This window comes from Tachyglossus aculeatus, chromosome 18, assembly GCF_015852505.1.
Source record: "Tachyglossus aculeatus isolate mTacAcu1 chromosome 18, mTacAcu1.pri, whole genome shotgun sequence".
Classification (NCBI taxonomy): domain Eukaryota; kingdom Metazoa; phylum Chordata; class Mammalia; order Monotremata; family Tachyglossidae; genus Tachyglossus; species Tachyglossus aculeatus.
In genome coordinates, this window is record NC_052083.1 from 6,754,327 (window position 1) to 6,778,794 (window position 24,468).

Sequence of the window (24,468 nt, forward strand, 5' to 3'; positions counted from 1 at the left end):
TAAGCGCTTGGGAAGTACAAATTGGCAACATATAGAGACGGTCCCTACCCAACAGTGGGCTCACAGTCTAAAAGGTTTTGTTGTCTGTCTTCCCCTTCTAGACTGTGAGCCCGTTGTTGGGTAGGGACCGTCTCTATATGTTGCCAGCTTGTACTTCCCAAGCGCTTAGTACAGTGCTCTGCACACAGTAAGCGCTCAATAAATACGATTGAATGAATGAATGAATGAAAGCCTCACTTTTTCTCAAGGCCTTCCCTATGACAGACGGGTCAGTGATATTTTCCTTCTACAACTCGTATTGGCCTACAGTGTAATTCCAGATACTATCCCGTCAACCCGTCAGTCACGATGATGGAGTCTCCTGTCAAGAATGACGGGCGAGCTTTGGGCCTATCACCAAGGCTGTGGGACCACCTGCTGGAGGGGATTAATGATAGATTAATTATATTTTATAATATATGATCTATAACGATATAGCTGCTTCTCATAGTCGAAAAAGACCCCGCTGATTGTGAACTTCATCTCTATGTTCTGGGAAAGACCACTGTGGGACCCCAATTCCTGAGGAGGCGGGGAGCCGGCGAGGGAGGGGACGGAGGAGGTCCGCAGAGACGCGGCCACGGATGCTGGCACCTTTCTAATCCCTGGCAGGAGTTCAGAAAAAGGTTGTCCCTTGTCACGCTGTCAGAAGGAATTAATCAAAGTGAAAGTGACTTGCACTGTGCACTTTACACACTCACTTCTCATTCGGTTAACAAGACCCTGTTGATGGGACTTGGGTTGCCTCCTCATTAATACCTAGACAAAATACACTATTCACTCATTCATTCAATTGTCTTTATTGAGCACTTACTGCGTGCGCTGTACTAAGCGCTTGGGAAGTACAAGTTGGCAACATATAGAGATGGTCCCTAACCAACAGTGGGCTCACAGTCTAGAAGGTGGGCTCACAGTCTAGAAGAGGAAGCATGGCTTAGTGGAAAGAGCATGGGTTTGGGAGTCAGAGGTTGTGGGTTCTAATCCCGGCTCCGCCACTTGCCAGCTGTGTGACTTCGGGCAAGTCACTTAACTTCTCTGTGCCTCAGTTACCTCATCTGTAAAATGGGGATTAAGACAGTGAGTCCAACATGGGACAACCTGATTACCTTGTATCTGCCCCAGTGCTTAGAATAGTGCTTGGCACATAGTAAGCGCTTAACAAATGCCATCATTATTATTATTCGTCTGCTGGGTGGCCTTGGCCAAGTCCTGTCACTTCTCAGTGCCTCAGATGCAGCGTGGCTCAGTGGAAAGAGCCCGGGCTTTGGAGTCAAGAGGTCGAGGGTTCAAATCCCGGCTCCGCCACGTCAGCTGTGTGACTTTGGGCAAGTCACTTAACTTCTCTGGGCCTCAGTTCCCTCATCTGTAAAATGGGGATGAAGACTGTGAGCCCCACGTGGGACAACCTGATTACCTTGTATCTCCCCCAGCGCTTAGAACAGTGCTTTGCACATAGTAAGCGCTTAACAAATACCAACATTATTATTATTATTATTATTATCTGTACAGTGGGGATTGTTATCGACAAGTAGGGTGCAAAATAGGTTAATTGGTGTAAATCGGCCGCAGGGTTCTTTTACCCAGGGTGGTGATGCAGATAGGAAAAATGACTCGGAGACATAAGTTCAGACAGAGCAGTAAAGAAGGAAAGTGGCTACCTGCCCGTTCAACTCCCGGGAGAGGTACTAGTGACAAGCAGCCCCGATCCCAGCCACTTCTTCCTCTTTTATTGGGTTTCAAATCCGAGCTACACAAAGGATTCCTGAGAGTAGTGCCATATGTGAGGCCTTGGCATTCTTAGATCCCAAGTTAAAGTACAACCGTTTGTTTGTCATGGTTTGGTTAGTGTTAAAATCCCTGTTTACAAGATGTTATGAGGAGATAATGGTCAACACAGGATGAGGACATTTCAGATAGAGAGGGGCAACTTTGGTTAATGTTACTTTACAAACACTGGAGTGCTTTCGGTCTGCACAAAATAAAGGGTTACTGTTGGTGTGCACAAGATGGAGTCAGTCATGCCAAGTTTGCTGGTAGACAACAGGGATTAAGACTGGAAGCTCCATGTGGGACAGAGCCTGTGCCCAACAGAATTTGACTGTACCTTCCCCAGTGCTCAGTACAGCGCTGGCACCTAGTAAGCGCTTAACAAATACCACCACCATTATTATTAGAAAGCCTTCGTGAGTTCTGGAGAATCTGGGAGCGGGGGAAAAGAGAGATCACGGACTAATAAAATCCACTTCTTCAGCACACAACTTTCAACCTCTTCACACATACAATATGAAGGGAGCTGCTAGTACTGAAATAGTCAGATTAGAGTTTCACTTCCCGTCCCTTCTTCTACCACCTTGGAGTGGAAGGGCTAATGAGCTGTGAAATGACCAAAAAGCAGGCAGTAGAAGGGAGAAAAACATAAAGGCCTGGATGATCCCCCCCAACTATTAATATCCTTCCTTCAAACAGTTGAGCAGTCACTTCTCCAAGTGAAAAGTAAGATCCCCCCCAACTATTAATATCCTTCCTTCAAACAGTTGAGCAGTCACTTCTCCAAGTGAAAAGTAAGAACCAGAACATGAATATTTGCTCTGCTGTCACTTGTAACAAGAAGCTCCGATCCTAGCCCCTCAGCGCTTATTTGTATTTATTTGTAATTTTATTTATTTCTCCCGATGTACGTCTCCCCCCGCCCATATTCATTCATTCAATCGTATTTACTGAGCGCTTACTGTGTGCAGAGCACTGGACTAAGCGCTTGGGAAGTCCAAGATGGCAACATCTAGAGACGGTCCCTACCCAACAGTGGGCTCACAGTCTAAAAGGGGGAGGCAGAGAACAAAAGCAAACATACTAACACAATAAAATAAATAGAATATAAAACAAATAGAATGTAAAATGAATAGAATAAATAAAAATAAATAAATAAATAATAAATAAAATAAATTAGAACAGTGCTTTGCACATAGTAAGCGCTTAATAAATGCTATCATTATTATTATTAATAAATACGATTGATTGATTGATTATTAATAAAAAAATCCCCCCTGCCGTAAAGCGACCGTCGCAAAGGGCGGCCTCCCCGCTGTCACGTGACGGGGCCCGAAGGTGGCGGTGGAGCGCTTAGAACAGTGCTTTGCACATAGTAAGCGCTTACTAAATTCTATCATTATTATTAATAAATACGATTGATTGATTATTAATAAAAAATACTAACTGCCGTAAAGCGACCGTCGCAAAGGGCGGCCTCCCCGCCGTCACGTGACGGGGCCCGAAGGGGGCCGTGGAGCGCTTTGCACATAGTAAGCGCTCAATAAATAATAATAATAATCATTAATAAATGAATTAAAATAAATAATAAATCATTAATGTAATCATTATAATAATCAATAATAGATGATATAGTTTATCAATATAATTATTAATAACTGCGATTATTAATAAAAATCCTCCCTGCCGTAAAGCGACCGTCGCAAAGGGCGGCCGCGGTGGGTCACGTGACGGGGCCCGAAGGGGGCGGTGGAGCGCTTTGCACATAGTAAGCGCTCAATAAATAATAATAATAGTCATTAATAAATAAATAAAAACAAATAAATCATTGATGTAATTATTATAATAATTAATAATAGATGATATAGTTTATTAATATAATTATCAATAACCGCGATTGATTGATTATTAATAAAAAATCCTCCCTGCCGTAAAGCGACCGTCGCAAAGGGCGGCCGCGGTGGAGTCACGTGACGGGGCCCGAAGGGGGCGGCGGAGTGCTTTGCAATCAATCAATCAATCAATCGTATTTATTGAGCGCTTACTATGTGCAGAGCACTGTACTAAGCGCTTGGGAAGTACAAATTGGCATCACATAGAGACAGTCCCTACCCAACAGTGGGCTCACAGTCTAAAAGGGGGAGACAGAGAACAGAACCAAACATACTAACAAAATAAAATAAGTAGGATAGAAATGTACAAGTAAAATAAATAAATGAATAAATAAATAGAGTAATAAATATGTACAACCATATATACATATATACAGGTGCTGTGGGGAAGGGAAGGAGGTAAGACGGGGGGATGGAGAGGGGGACGAGGGGGAGAGGAAAGAAGGGGCTTTGCACATAGTAAGCGCTCAATAAATAATAATAATCATTAATAAATAAATAAAAACAAATAACTCATTAATGTAATTATTATGATAATGAATACTAGATGATATAGTTTATTCATATAATTATCAATAACCGCGATGGATTGATTATTAATAAAAAATCCTCCCTGCCGTAAAGCGACCGTCGCCAAGGGCGGCCGCGGTGGAGTCACGTGACGGGGCCCGAAGGGGGCGGTGGAGCGCTTTGCACATCGTAAGCGCTCAATAAATAATAATAATAATAATTAATAAATAAATAAAAACAAATAACTCATTAATGTAATTATTATGATAATGAATACTAGATGATACAGTTTTTTCATATAATTATCAATAACTGCGATGGATTGATTATTAATAAAAAATCCTCCCTGCCGTAAAGCGGCCGTCGCCAAGGGCGGCCGCCGTGGAGTCACGTGACGGGGCCCGAAGGGGGCGGTGGAGCGCTTTGCACATAGTAAGCGCTCAATAAATAATAATAATCATTAATAAATAAATAAAAACAAATAAATCATTAATGTAATTATTATAATAATTAATACTAGATGATATAGTTGATTAGTATAATGATCAATAACCGCGATGGATTGATTATTAATAAAAAACGCTCCCTGCCGTAAAGCGACCGTCGCCAAGGGCGGCCGCGGTGGAGTCACGTTACGGGGCCCGAAGGGGGCGGTGGAGCGCTTTGCACATCGTAAGCGCTCAATAAATAATAATAATAATCATCAATAAATAAATAAAAACAAATAACTCATTAATGTAATTATTATGATAATGAACACTAGATGATACAGTTTATTCATATAATTATCAATAACTGCGATGGATTGATTATTAATAAAAAACCCTCCCTGTCGTAAAGCGACCGTCGCCAAGGGCGGCCGCGGTGGAGTCACGTGACGGGGCCCGAAGGGGGCGGTGGAGCGCTTTGCACATAGTAAGCGCTCAATAAATAATAATAATCATTAATAAATAAATAAAAACAAATAAATCATTAATGTAATTATTATGATAATTAATACTAGATGATATAGTTGATTAGTATAATGATCAATAACGGCGATGGATTGATTATTAATAAAAAATCCTCCCTGCCGTAAAGCGACCGTCGCAAAGGGCGGCCGCGGTGGAGTCACGTGACGGGGGAGGCACGTGGCGGGGTCCGGGGAGGCTTCCGGAGCGTCGCGGGAGGGTGACGTAGAGGGCGCTGATTGGCCGGCGGTCGAGCAGGGGGGCTGGAGGGGGCCGCGACGACGACCCGACGACGACGACGACGAGGAGGAGGTGGAGGAGGAGGGAGCGGGGCGATGGGCCAGCCGGGGCCCTGAGGGAAAACGACGGCCCGGGCCCGGCCCCACCGGCCCGAACCGCCTCAGGACCGTCCGTCCGTCCGCCCTCAGCGAGGCCAAGTCGGTAAGGAGGCAGCGGCGGGGGCCCGGCCCCCCCTGCCCTGTCCGTTTCTAGGCCCCTCTTCCGGCCGGCCCTTCTCCACACCCCATTGTCGGCCCGCCCTCTTAGTCATTCATTCATTCATTCACTCACTCATTCATTCATTCGTTCCGTTCTCCGCCTCCCCCTCCTAGACTGTAACCCCCCTGTTGGGTAGGGACCGTCTCCATACGGTGCCAACTTGGACCTCCCAAGCGCACAGTAAGCGCTCAATAAATACGATTGATTCATTCATTCAATCGCACTTATCAATCAGTCATATTTATTGAGCGCTTACTGTGTGCAGAGCGCTGTACTAGAGAGAAGCAGCGTGGCTCAGTGGAAAAGAGCACAGGCTTTGGAGTCAGAGGTCGTGGGTTCAAATCCCGGCTCCACCACTTGTCAGCTGTGTGACTTTGGGCAAGTCACTTCACTTCTCTGGGCCTCAGTTCCCCCATCTGTAAAATGGGGATGAAGACTGTGAGCCCCACGTGGGGCAACCTGATTACCTTGTATCTACCCCAGCGCTTAGAACAGTGCTTTGCACATAGTAAGCGCTTAACAAATACCAACATTATTATTATTATTATTACTAGGCGCTTGGGAAGTCCAGGTTGGCAACACAAAGAGACAGTCCCTAAAATAATAATAATAATGATGGCATTTGTTAAGCGCTTACTATGTGCAACTTCTACGTGCAACGCTACTTCTACCCTACTTATTTTATTTTCTATCCTACTTATTTTATTTTGTTGGTGTGTTTGGTTCTGTTCTCTGTCTCCCCCTTTTAGACTGTGAGCCCACTGTTGGGTAGGGACTGTCTCTATGTGATGCCAATTTGTACTTCCCAAGCGCTTAGTACAGTGCTCTGCACATAGTAAGCGCTCAATAAATACGATTGATTGATTGATTGATTGATTGATGTGCAAAGCACTGTTCTAAGCGCTGGGGGGGGATACAAGGTGATGACATTGTCCCCTGTGGGGCTCCCAGTCTTAATCCCCATTTTCCAGATGAGTTAACTGAGGCTCAGAGAAGTTAAGTGACTTGCCCAAGGTCACACAACAGACATGTGGGGGAGCCGGGATTAGAACTCATGACCTCTGACTCCCAAGCCCGTGCTCCTTCCACTGAGCCACGCTGCTTTTCTACCCTCCAGTGTGCTCACAGTCTAGAAGGGGGAGACAGAGAACAAAACCAAACATACTAACAAAATAAAATAAATAGAATAGGTATGTATCGAGCGCTTACTGTGTGCGGAGCACTGGGCGAAGCGCTTGGGAAGTCCAAGTTGGCAACATGGAGAGACGCTCCCTACCCAACAGTGGGCTCACAGTCTAGAAGGGGGAGACAGACAACAAAACCAAACATACTATCAAAATAAAATAAATAGATTAGGTGTGTATCGAGCGCTTACTGTGTGCAGAGCACTGGGCGAAGCGCTTGGGAAGCCCAAGTTGGCAACGTGTAATAATAACGGCATTCATTAAGTGCTCACTATGTGCAAAGCGCTGTTCTAAGCGCTGGGGGGGGGGGGGATACAAGGTTTAGATTGCCCCACATGGGGCTCACCGTCTTAATCCCCATTTTCCAGATGAGGTAACCGAGGCCCGGAGAAGTGAAGGGACTTGCCCCAAGTCACCCAGCTGACAATCAATCAATCAATCGTATTTATTGAGCGCTTACTATGTGCAGAGCACTGTACTAAGCGCTTGGGAAGTACAAATTGGCAGCGTATAGAGACAGTCCCTACCCAACAGTGGGCTCACAGTCTAAAAGGGGGAGACAGGGAACAAAACTAAACATACTAACAAAATAAAATAAATAGGATAGATAGGTACAAGTAAAATAAATAAATAAAGAAATAGAGTAATAAATATGTACAAATATATATACATATATACAGGTGCTGTGGGGAAGGGAAGGAGGTAAGATGGGGGGGATGGAGAGGGGGACGAGGGGGAGAGGAAGGAAGGGGCTCAGTCTGGGAAGGCCTCCTGGAGGAGGTGAGCTCTCAGCAGGGCCTTGAAGGGAGGAAGAGAGCGAGCTTGGCGGAGGGGCAGAGGGAGGCCATTCCAGACAAGCAGTGGGGCCGGGATTGGAACCCATGACCTTTGACTCCCAAGCCCGGGCTCTTTCCACTGAGCAACACTTCTGTCGGTCTGCCCCTCTAGGTGTCCGCCTTCCGGCCTGTCCTTCCGTCTGCCCGTCCGTCTGTCTGTCTGTCCGTCCGCTTGTATGGCCGTCCGTCAGCCTGCCCTTCGACGTGTCCGTCCGTCGGCCTGCCCCTGTCCAGGCCCCTTTGTTGGCCTGGACGCTCATATGTCGCTCATATCATAAGTACAATTGATTATGTCGGTCTCCCCCATCTAGACTGTGAGCCCACTGTTGGGTAGGGACTGTCTCTAGATGTTGCCAACTTGGACTTCCCAAGCGCATAGTACAGTGCTCTGCACACAGTAAGTGCTCAATAAATACGATTGATTGATTGATTGATATGTCGGTCTGTCGGCCTGCCCTTCTACGTGTCCGTCCATAGGCCTGCCCCACTACAAGTCTGCCTGCCGGCTTGTCCGTCTACGTGTCCGTCCTTCTGTTGGCCTGTCCTTCCATTTGTCCGTCTGTCGGCCTGTCCTTCCATCTGTCCGTCTGTGGGCCAGTCCTTCCATCCGCCTTTGGGCCTTCCCTTCCATCTGTCCGTCTGTGGGCCTGCCCTTCTATCTATCTGTCCGTCTGTGGGCCTGTCCTTCTGTCTGTCCGTCTTTCGGCCTGTCCTTCTATCTGTCCATCTGTTGGCCTGTCCTAGCTGTCAGTCTTTGGGCCGGTCCTTCGATCTGTCCGTCTGTGGGCTCGCCCTTCTATCTGTTTGTCCGTGGGCCCGCCCTTCTATTTGTCCGTCTGTGGGCCCGTCCTTCTATCTGTCCGTCTGTGGGCTCCTCCTTCCATCAGTCCGTCTGTCGGCCCGTCCTTCTAATCCGTCCATCTGCCAGCCTGTCCTTCTATCTGTCCGTCTGTGGGCCGTCCTTCTATCTGTCCGTCTGTGGGCCCGTCCTTCTATCTGTCCGTCTGTGGGCCCGTCCTTCCATCAGTCCGTCTGTCGGCCCGTCCTTCTAATCCGTCCATCTGCCAGCCCGTCCTTCTATCTGTCCGTCTGTGGGCCCGTCCTTCTGTCTGTCCGTCTGTGGGCCCGTCCTTCTATCTGTCCACCCGTCGACCGGTCCTTCTGTCCGTCCTTCTGTGGGCCCATCCTTCTATCTGACCGCCTGTCGGCCGGTCCTTCTGTCCTCCTGTCCAACTGCCTGTCCTTCTACATGCCGGCCAGTCCTTCTATCTGCCCGCCTGGCCTTCTATTTATCCGTCTGTCGACTTGCCCGCCCATTTGTCCATCTGTCGGCCTGTCCTTCTGTATGTCCCTCTACATATCCGTCTGTCCTGGCCTCTTGACGGGCCCCTTCCGCTCCCCCTCCCCTCTCACTTTTTCCCTCCCTGCCCCTTCCCCTCCCCCTCCCGGCTTCGACCTGCTGCTGTGCGATTCCTTTCTCTCCCCCTCCTCCCCGTCTGCCCCCTTTCCTCCTCCCATTCATCCGTATAATGACCCTGCTACTTTCACTGCTTGATTGGTTCCTTTGAATCCTCCGCTCGAATCCACCCGCTTCCACGGCCTGGCCTTCGGGTTGTCTCCCAGTCTTCCTCCTCTTCATCGCTCCTGTCCCTTCCCCCTTACTTTGTAGCTGTCACGGGTATCGCCCCTTCCCGGGCCTTGGAAAACCAGGACTGACCCTCACATCACCCTGTGGAGAAAGGAGAAATAGTTTCCGATTAGTTAGGCCAACTTCTGGCCATGTTTCTTCTCACACGTTGCCCGCTCCCATCCGTCCCCCGCCCCCCGCTTGGATCTTTTCATTTTTTTCCACCTCCTTCATCCCGCCTGCCTCCCCTCTTTCTGCATCTTTTGTCTGCTGCTTGGACTCAGTCGTGATCGCCATCATCGCCGCCTTCCCCCGGTGGGAAAAGCTTTCCTTCAGTTTTGGGTGTCCCAGTTGGGAGAGGTGCCGTGGCGAGTTATTTTTCACTTCTGAATGGAAATAGAAGAGGGTCAAAGGGAGAGAAAGAGTACGACTCTCAATTTGAGCCGTTTTGTATCGGCACTTTTTTTCCGTTTCCACCTCTTGATCGTAGAAAGAGGACCCGCTTTGTAGTTTCAGGCTTGCTTAGTCCAGGTGACCATCATTTTTAGTGTTCTAGTGGTGATCCTCAATAAAAGTTTAGGGGATATGACAGTTTACAGTATGAAAAGGAAAATCAATGTTAGTTTTTTTTATCTGCTGAATGTGAATTATGAAGGCGACTTTTAGCTTTCAGCCTCGGGATTTGTTAAAGCCACGATGCGAGTATCTTACCTGGGTGGCTTCTTTGTTCTGATTAATTAATGCATTTCAGCAAAGGCTCCCTGCTAACTAAATGTCCAAATTCAGAAAGAAACTCTTCAAGTCTTTACTGGGGAAAGGATGTGCTCTACTTGAACATACCCCGTGGCACATATTTAAAGTTTAAAATATTGGAATTAAATTATTCACATATAGGAAGCGCAGGTGCAGTCGTGGTGCATGAATAAGCTTCAGTGCCATCTGATGAACTGCATTTAATTTTTTTAACATTTCAGATTTTCCCTGGGAAGTTTATTACTTTCCCAAGTTGTCAGCATCCAGGAGTTGCTCCATAAATTTTGTTGATAGCTGTGGTGCCCGATACAAAGGATGACGGCATATGGCAAAGTGGCTGCATCATCATCCGTGACATTTATTGAGCGCCAATTATGCGCAGAACACTACCAGAGAAGCAGCGTGGCTCGGTGGAAAGAGCTTTGGAGTCAGAGGTCATGGGTTCAAATCCCACTCTGCCAACTGTCAGCTGTGTGACTTTGGGCAAGTCACTTCAGTTCTCTGTGCCTCAGTTACCTCATTTGTAAAATGGGGATTAAAACTGTGACACCCCCCCACCCCATGGGACAACCTGATCACCTTGTAACCTCCCCAGCGCTTAGAACCATGTTTTGCACATAGTAAGAGTTTAACAAATACCATCATTATTATTATTGTTACCAAGCACTTGGGAGGCTACAAAAGGGAAGACGCAATCCCTGATGGCAAAGATTTTAACACTCTAGCAGGAGAGGCAGGTGCTTTAATACATTTATAGATAGAGGGAGGATATTTGGCCGTACATATTTTGAGGGCTTCGGTAATTGAAGTGCCACAGTTGCTGTTGCATGCATGGTGGAGAGAGCAGAGATTACTCTCTAATCTAAAAGTCTGAATTTTTAAAAAATGGAAAAGCAGTTGGTTCTGTGTCTTTTTCTCTAAAGTTCCCATTCTCTCCCTCCCCCCATTATCGTGGACTGTATATTATTTGTTGGTGGAAATGGAAGAATGGGCCAAAAAAATTCCTAAAGCCCCATTTTTCCATTTGCTTTACGCTTCACCTAATCCTCGTTGAATTTTGTCATTGTTGATTCGTTCTGCATCCCCTGTGTCCTCCCCCCACAACCGTTGCCCTGGCTGGTTGGGAACCTGATTGTCATTTTCTCTTGAGGTAGGGCAAAGAGAAAACAGAAGGTCAAGATCTCAAGATGAGTAAGAAGCCCCCAAACCGCCCTGGAATCACCTTTGAGATTGGTGCTCGATTGGAGGCGCTGGATTACTTGCAGAAATGGTATGGCGCTATTATTTACCCCAACCTTTGTCACCTGGATTTCGCACGGACCGTTCGGTCGACAGGAGGTCCAGAGCCATTCGTAGTCTCCAAAGATCGAACCCGTTCTCAGACCTCGCGGCAGTCTTTGGAAAAGTTTCCCAGTTTAGCGTCTTGAAATAATTGTTTCTTCCTCTGAGCGCTCCTCAGTCTGGAATCAAAGTAGATGCCTGGGTTGTGGGCAGTGGCCAGCAAACATGTGGTTGTTCCCAGAGGACACATAAGCGGGGAGGTCTTAATTACACCGTAGGGTTTTAATTGCCGTTAGGGCTGCGGACACCAGCCAGGCACATGGAGAAAGACCCTCGGCTATGTCGGTGGCCCCTCCGCTGCTTCGCGAGCTCTCTGGCCTGATGGCAGTGAGATGACGGAGGGAAATCCCGGACCTCCCCGAGGACTCCCCGGAAAGGCAGGGTCCTGGGGCTTTGGGCAGGCCAAAGGAGCCGGGTGGGAGAAGAGAGAGGGGAGGAGGCTGTGACGGGTCATGGGTGGGGCATATCTGCGACTTATCTTGTCTTCCCCACAAGGGTGATCGCGGGGCTCTGAACCGATACGTTGTCCCCCTTCTAGACTGTGAGCCCACTGTTGGGTAGGGACTGTCTCTATATGTTGCCAGCTTGTACTTCCCAAGCGCTTAGTACAGTGCTCTGCACACAGGAAGCGCTCAATAAATACGATTGATTGATTGATTGTCAGATGTGGGGCCGGAGGGATGGGGATGGGGCCCGGGGGATTCTGCCTTGGCCCCGAACTGAGGGGGAAAGGAAGAAGGAGCGGAGCTAACTTCCTTAGCCCCACGTAGCAGCCGGGAGAATCTTGTTAGCGGGCACGTAAGGAGGGAGGAATAATTTTTTGGCAGGCGGGAGAGGAAGAGAAAGGATTTGAATCTTTAATCCGAAGGGTTTATTGTTTTCACATTTATTCCTGGGAATACGAAATACATTAGGAACTGAGGGATTTTCTGAGAGGCAAGAAAATAGTTGCAGGCCCTAAATAGGCCCTAAAAGCAGTAGTAGTAGTAATGGGGGAGTTGTATTGAGCACTCAGTATTGAGCACTCAGTATGAATGCAGCACTGTGCTAACTGCTGGGGTGAGTGCAAAATAAGGCCAATGCAGATGCCGTCCCTGTCCCACAAGGGGCTCGCAATCCTAAATGTGGAGGAGAAGCAGTGTGGCGTAGTGGAAAGAGTCCAGGCCTGCGTGTCGGGGGCTTGAATTCTAACTCAGCTCTACCGCTTGCTTTCTGTGTGACCATATGTGAGACTATAGGCAAGTCTCTTATATTTTCTGTCCCTTAATTTTCTCAGCTGTAAAATAGGAATTAAATGTCTGTTCTCCCCACCTCCCCCTTTGACTGTGAGCTCCATGTGGAACAGGGACTGTGTCTAATCTGATCTTGTTGTATCTACCCAGCACTTAGCACAGTACTTTGGCACATATAGTAAGTTTTGACAAATACCACTATTATTATTATTTTTCATCAAACCGAAGTTTACACCGCAATTATGAGGCCTTTAGGGTGCTTTTTATCCCCCCGCCTTTCCCTCTTCTCACATTTCTAGTGTGTTCCAGTCATAATCATGATATTCTAAACGTGCGTTCGTTCAAGGACATTGTCTAATTTCAGAGTGAACATTTCATGCTGTAGAACACATTGTACATCGGTTCTATGCCTATCTCTTATTCTAATAATCTTCGGGATTCCGTCTTATAGGTCTCTTCCATAGTTAAAATGAACTTATATGGTTGTAAATGAACATTACGCTCATTCGCAAGAACCTCAGTGGCCATCAGTGCCCACGAGCTGCCTGGTTCCTGTCAACAAGGCACTCCATCATTCATTCAGTTATATTCATTGAGTGCTTACTGTGTGCAGAGCACTGTATCAAGTGCTTGGGAGAGTACAATACAAGATTGTGACAGACACATTCCCTGCCCACAACGAGCTTACATTCTAGACACTGATATGAATGAGTAAATTATGGAGATGGACGTAAGTGATGTGGGGCCGGGAAGGGGGATGAGTAAAAGGAGCAAGGCAGGGTGACGCAGAAGGGAGTGGACGAGAAGGAAACGGCTTAGTCAGGGAAGGGCTCTTGGAGGAGGATGCCTTCAATGAGGCTTGGAAGTGGACGGGGGCAGTAATTATGTGTCAGATATGAAGCAGGAGCTCCTTCATTCATTCAATCGTATTTATTGAGCGCTTACTGTGTGCAGAGCACTGTACTGAGCGCTTGGGAAGTACAAGTTGGCAACATATAATAGAGGTGAGGTAGGAGGGGGCAAGGTGATTGAGTGCTTTAAAGCCCATGGGAAGGAGTTTCTGTTTGATGTGGAGGTGGATGGGCAACCCCTCTCCAGGAGGAGTAGGGAAACAACGGACTGAACGTTTTTGAAGGAAAATGATCTGGCAGCTGGGTGAAGTACATATTTATTACTCTATTTTACTTGTACATTTCTATCCTATTTATTTTATTTTGTTGGTATGTTTGGTTCTGTTCTCTGTCTCCACCTTTTAGACTGTGAGCCCACTGTTGGGTAGGGACTGTCTCTATGTGTTGCCAATTTGTACTTCCCAAGCACTTAGTACAGTGCTCTGCACATAGTAAGCGCTCAATAAATACAATTGACTGATTGATTGATTGAAGTATGGACTGGAGAGGGGAGAGATAGAAGGCAGGGAGGGCAGCATGGAGGCTGATCCAGTAATCTGGGCGGGATAGGATAAGTCGGATTAATGTGGTAGTGAGGAAGGGGCGAAGGAGGCGCTTACCGCGTTAGCACTGTCTCTCTGGGATTCCTCCTTTGCCTGTGGTTTGGGTGTCTCTTATCTGTTGCCGAACTGTACTTTCCAAGCACTCAGTCCAGTGCTCCGCACTCCGCAAGCGCTCAATACGTTGACAGTTGTCAGCTGTGTGACTTTGGGCATGTCACTTCACTTCTCTGTGCCTCAGTTCCCTCATCTGTAAAATGGGGATTAAGACCGTGAGCCCCCGTGGGACAACCTGATCCCCTTGTATCCTCCCCAGCGCTTAGAACAGTGCTTTGCACATAGTAAGCGCTTAACAAATGCCATCATTATTATTATTATTTATTTTGTTGTCTGTCTCCCCTTTCTTGACTGTGAGCCCGTTGGTGGGTAGGGATTGTCTCTCTCTGTTGCTGACTTGTACTTCCCAAGCGCTTAGTCCAGTGCTGTGCACACAGGAAGCACTCAATAAATACGATTGAATGAAGGAATGAATGAAGACAGGTTGGTCCCTCGAGACCCATGAGGGCACTTTGAGGCTTGTGGTTTGGTGTCCGGGCTGTGCATCTAGGATCTTAACGATAGCAGTTATTCAGCGTACACTTTGTGCCTTGCCCAGAACCTGGGAAAATCCAACATAAGAATTCAGGTGGAGTTTTGGAGAAGCCACAAGGTCTAGCGCCTGGGAGTCAAGAGGACCTGGGTTCTAATCCCGGCCCTGCCAACCGAGAAGCAGCGTGGCTCAGTGGAAAGAGCCCGGGCTTTGGAGTCAGAGGTCAAGGGTTCAAATCCCGGCTCCGCCAATTGCCAGCTATGTGTCTTCGGGCAAGTCACTTCACATCTCTGTACCTCAGTTACCTCATCTGTAAAATGGGGATTAAGACTGTGAGCCCCCCATGGGACAGCCTGATCACCTTGTAACCTCCCCAGCACTTAGAACAGTGCTTTGCACAGAGTAAGCGCTTAACAAATACCATAAAAAAAAACACTTGCCGCGTGACCATGGCAAGTCACTTCACTTCTCCGTGCCTCAGTTCCCTCACCTGCACAATGGGGATTTAATACCAGTTCCCCTTCCTACTTAGACCGCGACCCCGTGCGAGGCAGGGACTGTGCTTGACCTGATTAATTGGTACCTACCCCAGCACTTAGGAGAGTGTTGGACATTTCGTAAGCGTTTAACAACTACCATAAGAAAAGAAGGGTAGCCTTGGCATCCCACCGCTTACTCCCACCCATCTCTTCTTCGTTTGTTCGATGAGCTGGCGGGAAAATCTTAGCCAGAGGCCCGTGTGGGCCGACTTCCAGACTTGTGGAACGCCGGCCACGCGAGGCTGGGATCACGGGGCAGCCCCAGAACGTATCGCTGTATGGCAGATGGAGGAGGAGGAGGGCGGAGAATGATGGCAGGACTTCTGAGCCATGTCGGCGGGCCTTCCAAAAACACCTATTGTCTTCAATCCATTCATTCATTCATTCATTCATTCAATCGTATTTATTGAGCACTTACTTTGTGAGCCCCCTCCTTCCTCTCCCCCTCCTCCCCCTCCCCATCCCCCCACCTTACCTCCTTCCCCTCCCCACAGCACCTGTATATATGTATATAAGTTTGTACGTATTTATTACTCTATTTTATTTGTACATATTTATTCTATTTGTTTCATTTTGTTAATATGTTTTGTTTTGTTCTCTGTCTCCCCCTTCTAGACTGTGAGCCCACTGTTGGGTAGGAACCGTCTCTATATGTTGCCAACTTGTACTTCCCAAGTGCTTAGTACAGTGCTCTGCACACTGTAAGCGCTCAATAAATACGATTGAATGAATGAATGAATGCAGAGCACTGTAGTAAGCGCTTGGGAAGTACAAGTCGGCAACATGTAGAGACGGTCCCTACCCAACGACGGGCTCGCAGTCTCAAAGGGGGAGACAGACAACAAAACAAAATGTGTGGACAGGTGTCAGAGTCGTCAGAACGAAAAGAATTAAAGCTAGATCCATTCATTCAATCGTATTTAGCACTTACTGTGTGCAGAGTGCTGTACTAAGCGCTTGGGAAGTACAAGTCGGCAACATGTAGAGACGGTCCCTACCCAACGACGGGATCGCAGTCTCAAAGGGGGAGACAGACAACAAAACAAAACATGTAGACAGGTGTCAAAATCGTCAGAACGAAAAGAATTAAAGCTCGATTCATTCATTCAGTCGTATTTATTGAGCGCTTACTGTGTGCAGAGCGCTGTACTAAGCGCTTGGGAAGTACAAGCCGGCAACATGTAGAGACGGTCCCTACCCAGCGATGGGTTCACAGTCTCAAAGGGGGAGACAGACAACAAAACAAAACGTGTAGACAGGTGTCAAAGCCATCAGAACAAAAAGAATTAAAGCTAGATTCATTCATTCATTCAGTCGTATTTATTGAGCGCTTACTGTGTGCAGAGCGCTGTACTAAGCGCTTGGGAAGTACAAGTCGGCAACATGTAGAGACGGTCCCTACCCAACGACGGGATCGCAGTCTCAAAGGGGGAGACAGACAACAAAACAAAACGTATAGACAGGTGTCAGAATCGTCAGAACAAAAAGAATTAAAGCTAGATGCACATCATTAACAAAATAAATAGAATAGTAAATGTGTACAAGTAAAATAACTAGAGTAATGAATCTGTACAAATATATGCAAGTGCTGTGGGGAGGGGAAGGAGGTAGGGCGGGCGGGGGGGATGGAGACCCGGCAACCAGGCACAGGATGCTAAGAATATCACAGGATTGGCTATGGTGGGCAGCCTCAGACGGCGGGGTGGGCGGGAGCCTCGTCTGGTCTTTTCCCCTTCACCAGCGGAATAGAGCAGACCACCACGGCTGTTTCGTCCCACCTGTTCCGAGGAGCGACAGAACCAAATCTGAAAATAGTGCCATTTTCAACTATAGAATTAGCTCCGCACCTGTCAATTCATTTAGCCTCAGGCACCGTGTTAAACGGTGGGAGCTTGTCATTGGGAAACTCTGCATTTTCAAGCATTTAATAGTTGAAGCGGCTAAGGAATGATGAAATGCGTGCCGAGAGCACCCGAGTGACGGCCTGCTTTAATTGCACCAGAGCGGTTTTTCACGCCAAATGTGTGCACAAAAACGATCTGTACCTTTTTGTTGTATAATCGCAAAGTTTACATGTAAGGTGGAAAGCCAGTTACCTAAGTGTCCCTTGGCCAAACTGAACCTCGCTCAGATTTTGGGGGGAAAGCCCTCGTGTATGGTTATGAGAGCTTTTGATTTTTTTTGACCAAGCGTTGGTCCCGTTTGACTTTAGAGTTGCAGAGGGCCAGGCGTCAAATACGAACCTGCGGTGTGGTCCGGTTATTGAAAAAGAAACGTAGTCCGGGGACTTATCACTGGGGTGGACCGCGGACACGGCAGGTAAGCGCTTAGTACAGTGCTCTGCACGTAGTAAGCGCTCAATAAATACGATCGATGATGATGATTCCTTCGCTGTGCGAGGCCTTCTTAAGGTCCTGGATCAGGTCCTGTTCAGACCTCATCCTCTCCCTTAAAAGGAGGTCTGGAGAAGAGCTACAGAGTCAAAAATGATGGGAATTATTCAGCTCTCCCTAGATGCCAGGCAAGGGAACATGGGCCTCTTGGAGGTTGGCGCAGTCTGCTTGGTTATTTCTCCCTTTGTGATTGATCTGTATTCTCCCCGTGGCTTCAGTTGCGGGGCCCGGCCCTTACATTGGAATCGATAAGCTGCTTCCCAGACTGAGTGGCGGTCTCCAGTAGGCCCCAAAGGCATCACTCGAGACTCTCTTTTTGCTTAGTACAGCACTCTGCACCCACTAAGCGCTCAATAAATACAATTGAATGTATGAATAAATTCAAAGATGCAGATACTTGTTCGCTCCACTCCCCTTTGGCTTTTCATTTCTGCTCTGATGAGCTCATGAAGACACCTAATAATAATAATGATAGTATTTACGTGCTTACTGTGTGTCAAGGACTGTTCTAAGCGCTGGGATAGATACAAGCTAATCAGGTGAGACACAGTCCCTGTCTCACATGGGGCTCAGAGTTTTAATCCCCATTCGAAAGATGAGGTAACTGAGGCACAGAGAAGTGATGTGATTTGTATATATGTATATATGTTTGTACATATTTATTACTCTGTTTATTTTATTTGTACATATCTATTCTATTTATTTTATTTTGTTGGTATGTTTGGTTTTGTTCTCTGTCTCCCCCTTTTAGACAGTGAGCCCACTGTTGGGTAGGGACTGTCTCTATGTGTTGCCAGTTTGTACTTCCCAAGCGCTTAGTACAGTGCTCTGCACATAGTAAGCCCTCAATAAATACGATTGATGATGATGATTTGCCCAAGGTCACACAGCAGACAAGTGACAGAGCTGGGATGAGAGAAGCAGTGTGGCCTAATGGATAAGAGCACGGGCTTGGGCCTCAGGAGGTCATGGGTTCTAATCCCGGCTCTGCCACTTGTCTGCTGGGCAAATGACTTCATCTCTCTGTGCCTCAGTTCCCTCATCTGTAAAATAGGGATTAAGATTGTGAGCCCCATCCTGGACAGGAGTGGAATGGAATCTGAGAGACTCTCTGTCCTGCAGGTAGCTTCCAATCAGTCAATCAGAGGGATTTCCTGAGTGCTTTTACTATGTGCAGAGTACCAAACGCCAGGCGGGACCGCGCGGAAACCACCCCCGCAAGAGAGTGTGTGATCCAGTTTTCTAGATGAGGGGATTCTTAACGGCCTCCCCCGGCAAAAGATTTTCCCACCGCACACCCCTCCCCACCCTGTGAATCCTCTTTTCCAGTTGAAATGGAGCACGGCACTGCTCATTTGACGATTGAGCCCCCTTTTTCCTCTCCTCCTCCCACCCCCCAGCCCTACCTCCTTCCCCTCCCCACAGCACCTGTATATACGTTTGTACAGATTTATGACTCTATTTATTTTACTTGTACATATTTACTGTTCTATTTATTTTGTTAATGTGCATTGAGCTTTAATTCTGCTTGTTCTGACGACTTGACACCTGTCCACATGTTTTGTTTTGTTGTCTGTCTCCCCCTTCTAGACTGTGAGCCCATTGTTAGGTAGGGACCGTCTCTGTAGGTTGCCAACTTGTATTTCCCAAGCGCTTAGTACAGTGCTCTGCACACAGTAAGTGCTCAATAAATACGATTGAATGAATGATTGTGGTTCGTCCGCCTCAAGAGCCTTTGCTTCCTAAGTCTTTTTTTCTTTTTAAAATAAATTGCTAGCAGTTCATTTTGAAGTTTATCAGTTCAAGGGGAGGGTGCCCTTGGTGGCATTCTCCACCCCATTTGGTTTGAAAAAACGCCTCTTTTTTATCCCGGCGGAGGCATCTGCTAGAGGTTGACTGGGTGGCAGTTGGCAAATACGGATCGATGGCATTTATTGAGTGCTTGTTGTGTGCCTGTTGTCTGTTGTGTGATGTGTCTGTTGACTGTTGTGCTTAGTACAGTGCTTTTCCCACAGTAAGCACTCAATAAATACGATTGAAGGAATGTGCAGAGCACTGTACAATACAATAGAGTTGGCCGGTGCGATCCCTGCCCACCAGAAGTTTATAGTTTATGGGGGAGGCAGGCATTAAAATCAGTTCCAGGAGATGATATTAGGACAATATCTGACAAGAAAACCTGATTAGCTTGTATGTACCCCAACACTTAGGGCAGTGCCTAGCACACAATAGGCACTTAACAAATACCTCCTGCCCCCCATCCAGAAAAAAGCACCAAAATGAGCATATGAAAAGTCGTCAAGGCAGGGCGTTCTGCAGCTCCTGTTTCCAGGGCCCAGATTGGTTTTGGACGAGGGGTGTTCACACGTAGCGCTGGGCCGGAGGATATCATGGAAGGGCCCGAACCCGGGACTTCCAGGACTAGGCCCGTAGAGAAGTCCTGGAGCAGACTCTATTGCATCCAGGACCACCTCAGGACTAGGGAGGAACCAGAGCCCTTTTTATCGAATCACCCGATGGCTCAAATGCCAGCCCTAAGTGTGCTACTATCAGGTGAATAAAGTTTGTGAAAGTTAAAGAAGCAGCAAGCTCTGGTGGGAAGAGCAGGGAACATGGGGTTTTGGGAGTTAATTTTGGGTTTTTTTGTTGTTGTTTTTTTTTAATAATGGTATTTGTTATGCCCTTAAATGTACCTGGCACTGTGCTAAGCTGTGGGGTTAGATTCCACAGTCCCTGTCCCACAGGGGGCTCACGTTCTCAATCCCCATTCGACAGGTGAGGAAACTGAGGCCCAGAGAAATGAAGTGACTTGCCCAAGTCACTTAGCAGACAAGCGGCAGATCCGGGATTAGAACCCAGGTCCTTCTGATTCCCAGGCCCGTCCTCTATCCACTTGGCCAAGCTGCTTCTTGCCCAGCCCTGCCATTGGCCTGCTGGGTAACTTCGGGCCAGTGACTTTATGTCTCTGTTTCCTCGTTGGTAAACTGGGGATAAGAAACCTATTCTCCCTGCTTCTTAGGCTGCGATCCCCCGTGGGACGGAGGGGACCGTGGCCTATCTGATTATCTCGTGCTGTCCCCAGAGCTTAACACGTAGTAAACGTTTAATCGGTGTCATAATTTTTGAGTGACGTGTCTCCCGAGCTTGGTGAGATGCCCAGACCAGTGAGTTGGACCCTCACAGTTCTGTTTTAACTGCATGGAGTGCATTTTCTGTTACTCTAGAAAAGTCTTTAAAGTCCGGATGATTTAGGTGAAAGAAATCCGTGTGGTGCACCATTTTTACCAAACGATGAACATAAAGTTCCACAAAATATATGAGGTCGTTGTTTAGTTCCTTTATTAGGAAAGCGATTGGTTTATTGTCAGAAATTTATTGTTGTACCTTTGAAGGTTCTGACTAGTAACAACCGCCTCACTGCTCTGCTTGAAGAGCCACAGGGAGCTGGGCGAAGCGCTTCATGATGGGGTCACTTATTATCATCATCATCAATCGTATTTATTGAGCGCTTACTGTGTGCAGAGCACTGTACTAAGCGCTTGGGAAGTACAAATTGGCAACATATAGAGACAGTCCCTACCCAGCAGTGGGCTCACCAGAGGGATCAGGGAGAGACAGTCTGAATCAGATCCCTCATCTCTCACCCCGCTCCCGGCCCCCGATTCCATTGTGACTTCGGTGCCAGGGAAGCGGTGTGGCTCAGTGGAAAGAGCCAGGGCTTGGGAGTCAGAGTTCATGGGTTCAAATCCCAGCTCCACCGCTCGTCAGCTGTGTGACTTTGGGCAAGTCACTTAACTTCTCTGTGCCTCAGTTACCTCATCTGTAAAATGGGGATGAAGATTGTGAGCCCCCCCCATGGGACAACCTAATCACCTTGTATCCTCCCCAGCATTTAGAACAGTGCTTTGCACATAGTGTCCTCCCTTCAAGGCCCTGCTGAGAGCTCACCTCCTCCAGTAGGCCTTCCCAGACTGAGCCCCTTCCTTCCTCTCCCCCTCACCCCCCTCTCCATCCCCCCCATCTTACCTCCTTCCCTTCCCCACAGCACCTGTATATATGTATATATGTTTATACATATTTATTACCCTATTTATTTCTTTCTTTATTTTACTTGTACATATCTATTCTATTTATTTTATTTTGTTAGTATGTTTGGTTTTGTTCTCTGTCTCCCCCTTTTAGACTGTGAGCCCACTGTTGGGTAGGGACTGTCACTATATGTTGCCAATTTGTACTTCCCAAGCACTTAGTACAGTGCTCTGCACATAGTAAGCGCTCAATAAATACAATTGATGATGATAGTAAGCACTTAACAAATGATTTAAAAAAAACGCAGGACTGAATTACAGCTTGTGGGAGATACAATGGGAAAAGTAGCTGGGCTTTCTGTCGCTTTACATACTTTTCAGCTGAATTTCCTTCCTGTAGTGGCCCCTTAAGAACATCAGGGTCCCATTTCTGTATCTGTGCGTAGGAATTGCCATGGTCCCTCTGTCAACAAATAGACATTTGAGCCATGGCAGTGCCAACAGCTAGTAATAACCACGGGCGGCAATAATGACCGGCTGCGATGAAATCCAAGGGAGGATGCCCAAATGAAGTGTTGGATTTGGGTAGGCATCTGGATGGTTAGCGACGGATGGGATTCTTGCACCTATTTTGTTAGAGCTCGTGGAAGTCCTGCAGAAACAATTTTGTGTTCCAAAATACGTCCCTCAATGCCAGCCGAGTAAGTTACTGTGGCGGAGAAGACTAGATGTGTTCCTAGAAATAACTGAGGTAAAACGTTTGGGAAAAGGGATGTGGGCATTCAGGAAAAATTCAGCCTTTCAAAATTTAGGACAAATCTTTTCCCTGCCTCCCTTGGGAATGATTCCCTGGCAAGTTGCCAAGGGCGGTCCGCAGCCATAAATTGACACACTTGGGCAATAGCTCGGGAAAGAAGCAACATTGGCGTGAAATTAAGACAAAGTGAATTGTGTTTCTAAAGATGGGTGAGATCCTCCTCCTCCATACTTATCCTGGGGCAGATAGTAAAGCTCAAAGTAGGAGCCTGGGAGTGAATTCATGCTCCGAAAGTCTGTAGCCTACAACGTGGGCGCTTTTCTCTCCCGAAATACTGTGGTTCAAACTTCACATTTAGCCGTTTTCGAAATCCTTTCCCTCGCGTGCCTTTGTATTCAGGAGGTGATAGAAGTTCAATAGTAGAAGCTAGATTTTCACTTGGCCTGCTTTTTTCTCTTCATTTTTAGCTAAAGAGATGTGTGCCCTTTGTGAAATGGCAACAGGGGTTACTTCTCAAACAATCAGTGGTATTTATTGAATGCTTACTGTGTGCAGAGCGTTGCACTCTGAGCTCTCCCTGCTCCCTACTCCTTGAGCGAACCAACCTTCTGATCACTTCAGTGGGTATTTTGTTTGTGGACCAGTTGGGTGAAAGATGTAAATATTCCCCGGGAAACTGTGTCTGAGTGAAAGGTTTTGTTCTTTTCTGATGCCATTGGGCAAGACTTTCAAGACACAGGGTATGACCCAAGTCATCTGCGAAAATCCAAGATCCTGTTTTGTGTTTACGGTTAGGACTCTTGTAGTTAGGATGTCTGCTTTTATTCAGAACTGCTCCTTTTTTCAAGGCTGGATTGTTAACAAATAAAAACACATCCTTTCACATCTATTGTTCAATTTTTATGATAATTAATCTCTTCTTGAGAAGCTCCATTTTCCTCCGTTCCCTCTCTATGCCTCTCTTTCTCTCTCTCCTGGACATTGATTCGATAACGCTTTCAGTATCTTTGCTGCATTAATGCAGTAGCTTCAGTATATATTTACGGGTCTTTACTGCCCAGTTCCAAACATTAAAAAAAAAAAACCCAACCCAAAAAACATAGTCCTTCTCTTTTTCTTCTCCCGGCATCTTACCCGCAACACTGCATTTTACTACCGGCTTTAATCCAGTTTAGTCGTCTGCTGTTATATGGTTTAACTTTTTCTCGCTCTTGCGCTCACTGTCGTATTGCCATTTGCCAGTGAGTGATTGGCGGAGGGAGAATTGTTTTTTCGGTATCTCACATTGACATCGGTCTCATTGGATTTCCCACAAGCAACGTGGTCGTGCACGTGCAAGCGTACAACTCTCTGCCATTTTTTAAATATTCTGTTTGGTCTATTTAATTGCCCCAGGACAAGGTATTCTACCCAGTTTTGCGAAGTAAGTGCTTCTCTGTGGCACATTGGTCCTAAGAACTTTCCTTTTGCTACCACTTCAAAGCTCACTGTATTTGTGTTTGGAAAGATACCTGTTTTTTTCCCCTTTTTTTTTACATTATTGTTGCATAGTCAATCGACCGTATTTATTGAGTGCTTACTGTGTGCAGAGCTTGGGACGGTATTGCTTAGAGAATTAGTAGACACATTCCCTGCCCAAATCGAGCTTACAGTCTAGAGGACTGTATAGAGATACCTAGGGCTCTACAGGGCATCTTCAGGGAACATTAGTTGACTGTGGCCATTTCCCTTGCATCACATTCAAAATTTAGCTCTTGACAGTCTCCAGCTTTCTATCTTTCCACTAGTTTAGTTCTGTTCTTCACATCATGTGCCAAACAACTTTGAAAAAGCAAGAGGCCATAACCGAAGTTACTGTCTTTTTTTTAGTTGGGGTATCGTATCTCAATCGGTAGCTTTGGAAGTGGTATTTATTGAGCACCTACTCTATGCAAAACACTGTAATGAGTGCCTGATACATCTGATAGACATCCTCCCCTGATCTCACTTCCTTTTAATAACTCCATTTGCTTATATATAGCTAGGGCGTAGTTTAGCCTCCCAAAGCAAACCCATCTAAAAAAGTTATTGATTGATTGTGACA

The 24,468-nt window shown here is 46.8% G+C and overlaps 1 protein-coding gene across 8 annotated transcripts in view; it reads left to right on the plus strand.

Moving 5' to 3' along the window:
* Positions 1-5,460: 5,460 nt before the first annotated feature.
* Positions 5,461-24,468, plus strand: part of PHF20L1 (PHD finger protein 20 like 1) — a 60,087-nt gene continuing 41,079 nt past the window's right edge. For 7 of the 8 annotated variants that reach the window (XM_038760232.1, XM_038760240.1, XM_038760234.1 and 4 more), the window contains exons 1-2: positions 5,461-5,599; positions 11,211-11,326. In XM_038760232.1, coding sequence (XP_038616160.1) covers positions 11,244-11,326 — 83 coding nt within the window. In that variant the 5' untranslated portion in view covers positions 5,461-5,599; positions 11,211-11,243. Of the gene's footprint in view, positions 5,600-11,206; positions 11,327-24,468 lie in introns of all 8 variants that reach the window. The other variant, XM_038760233.1, reaches the window with a different exon arrangement.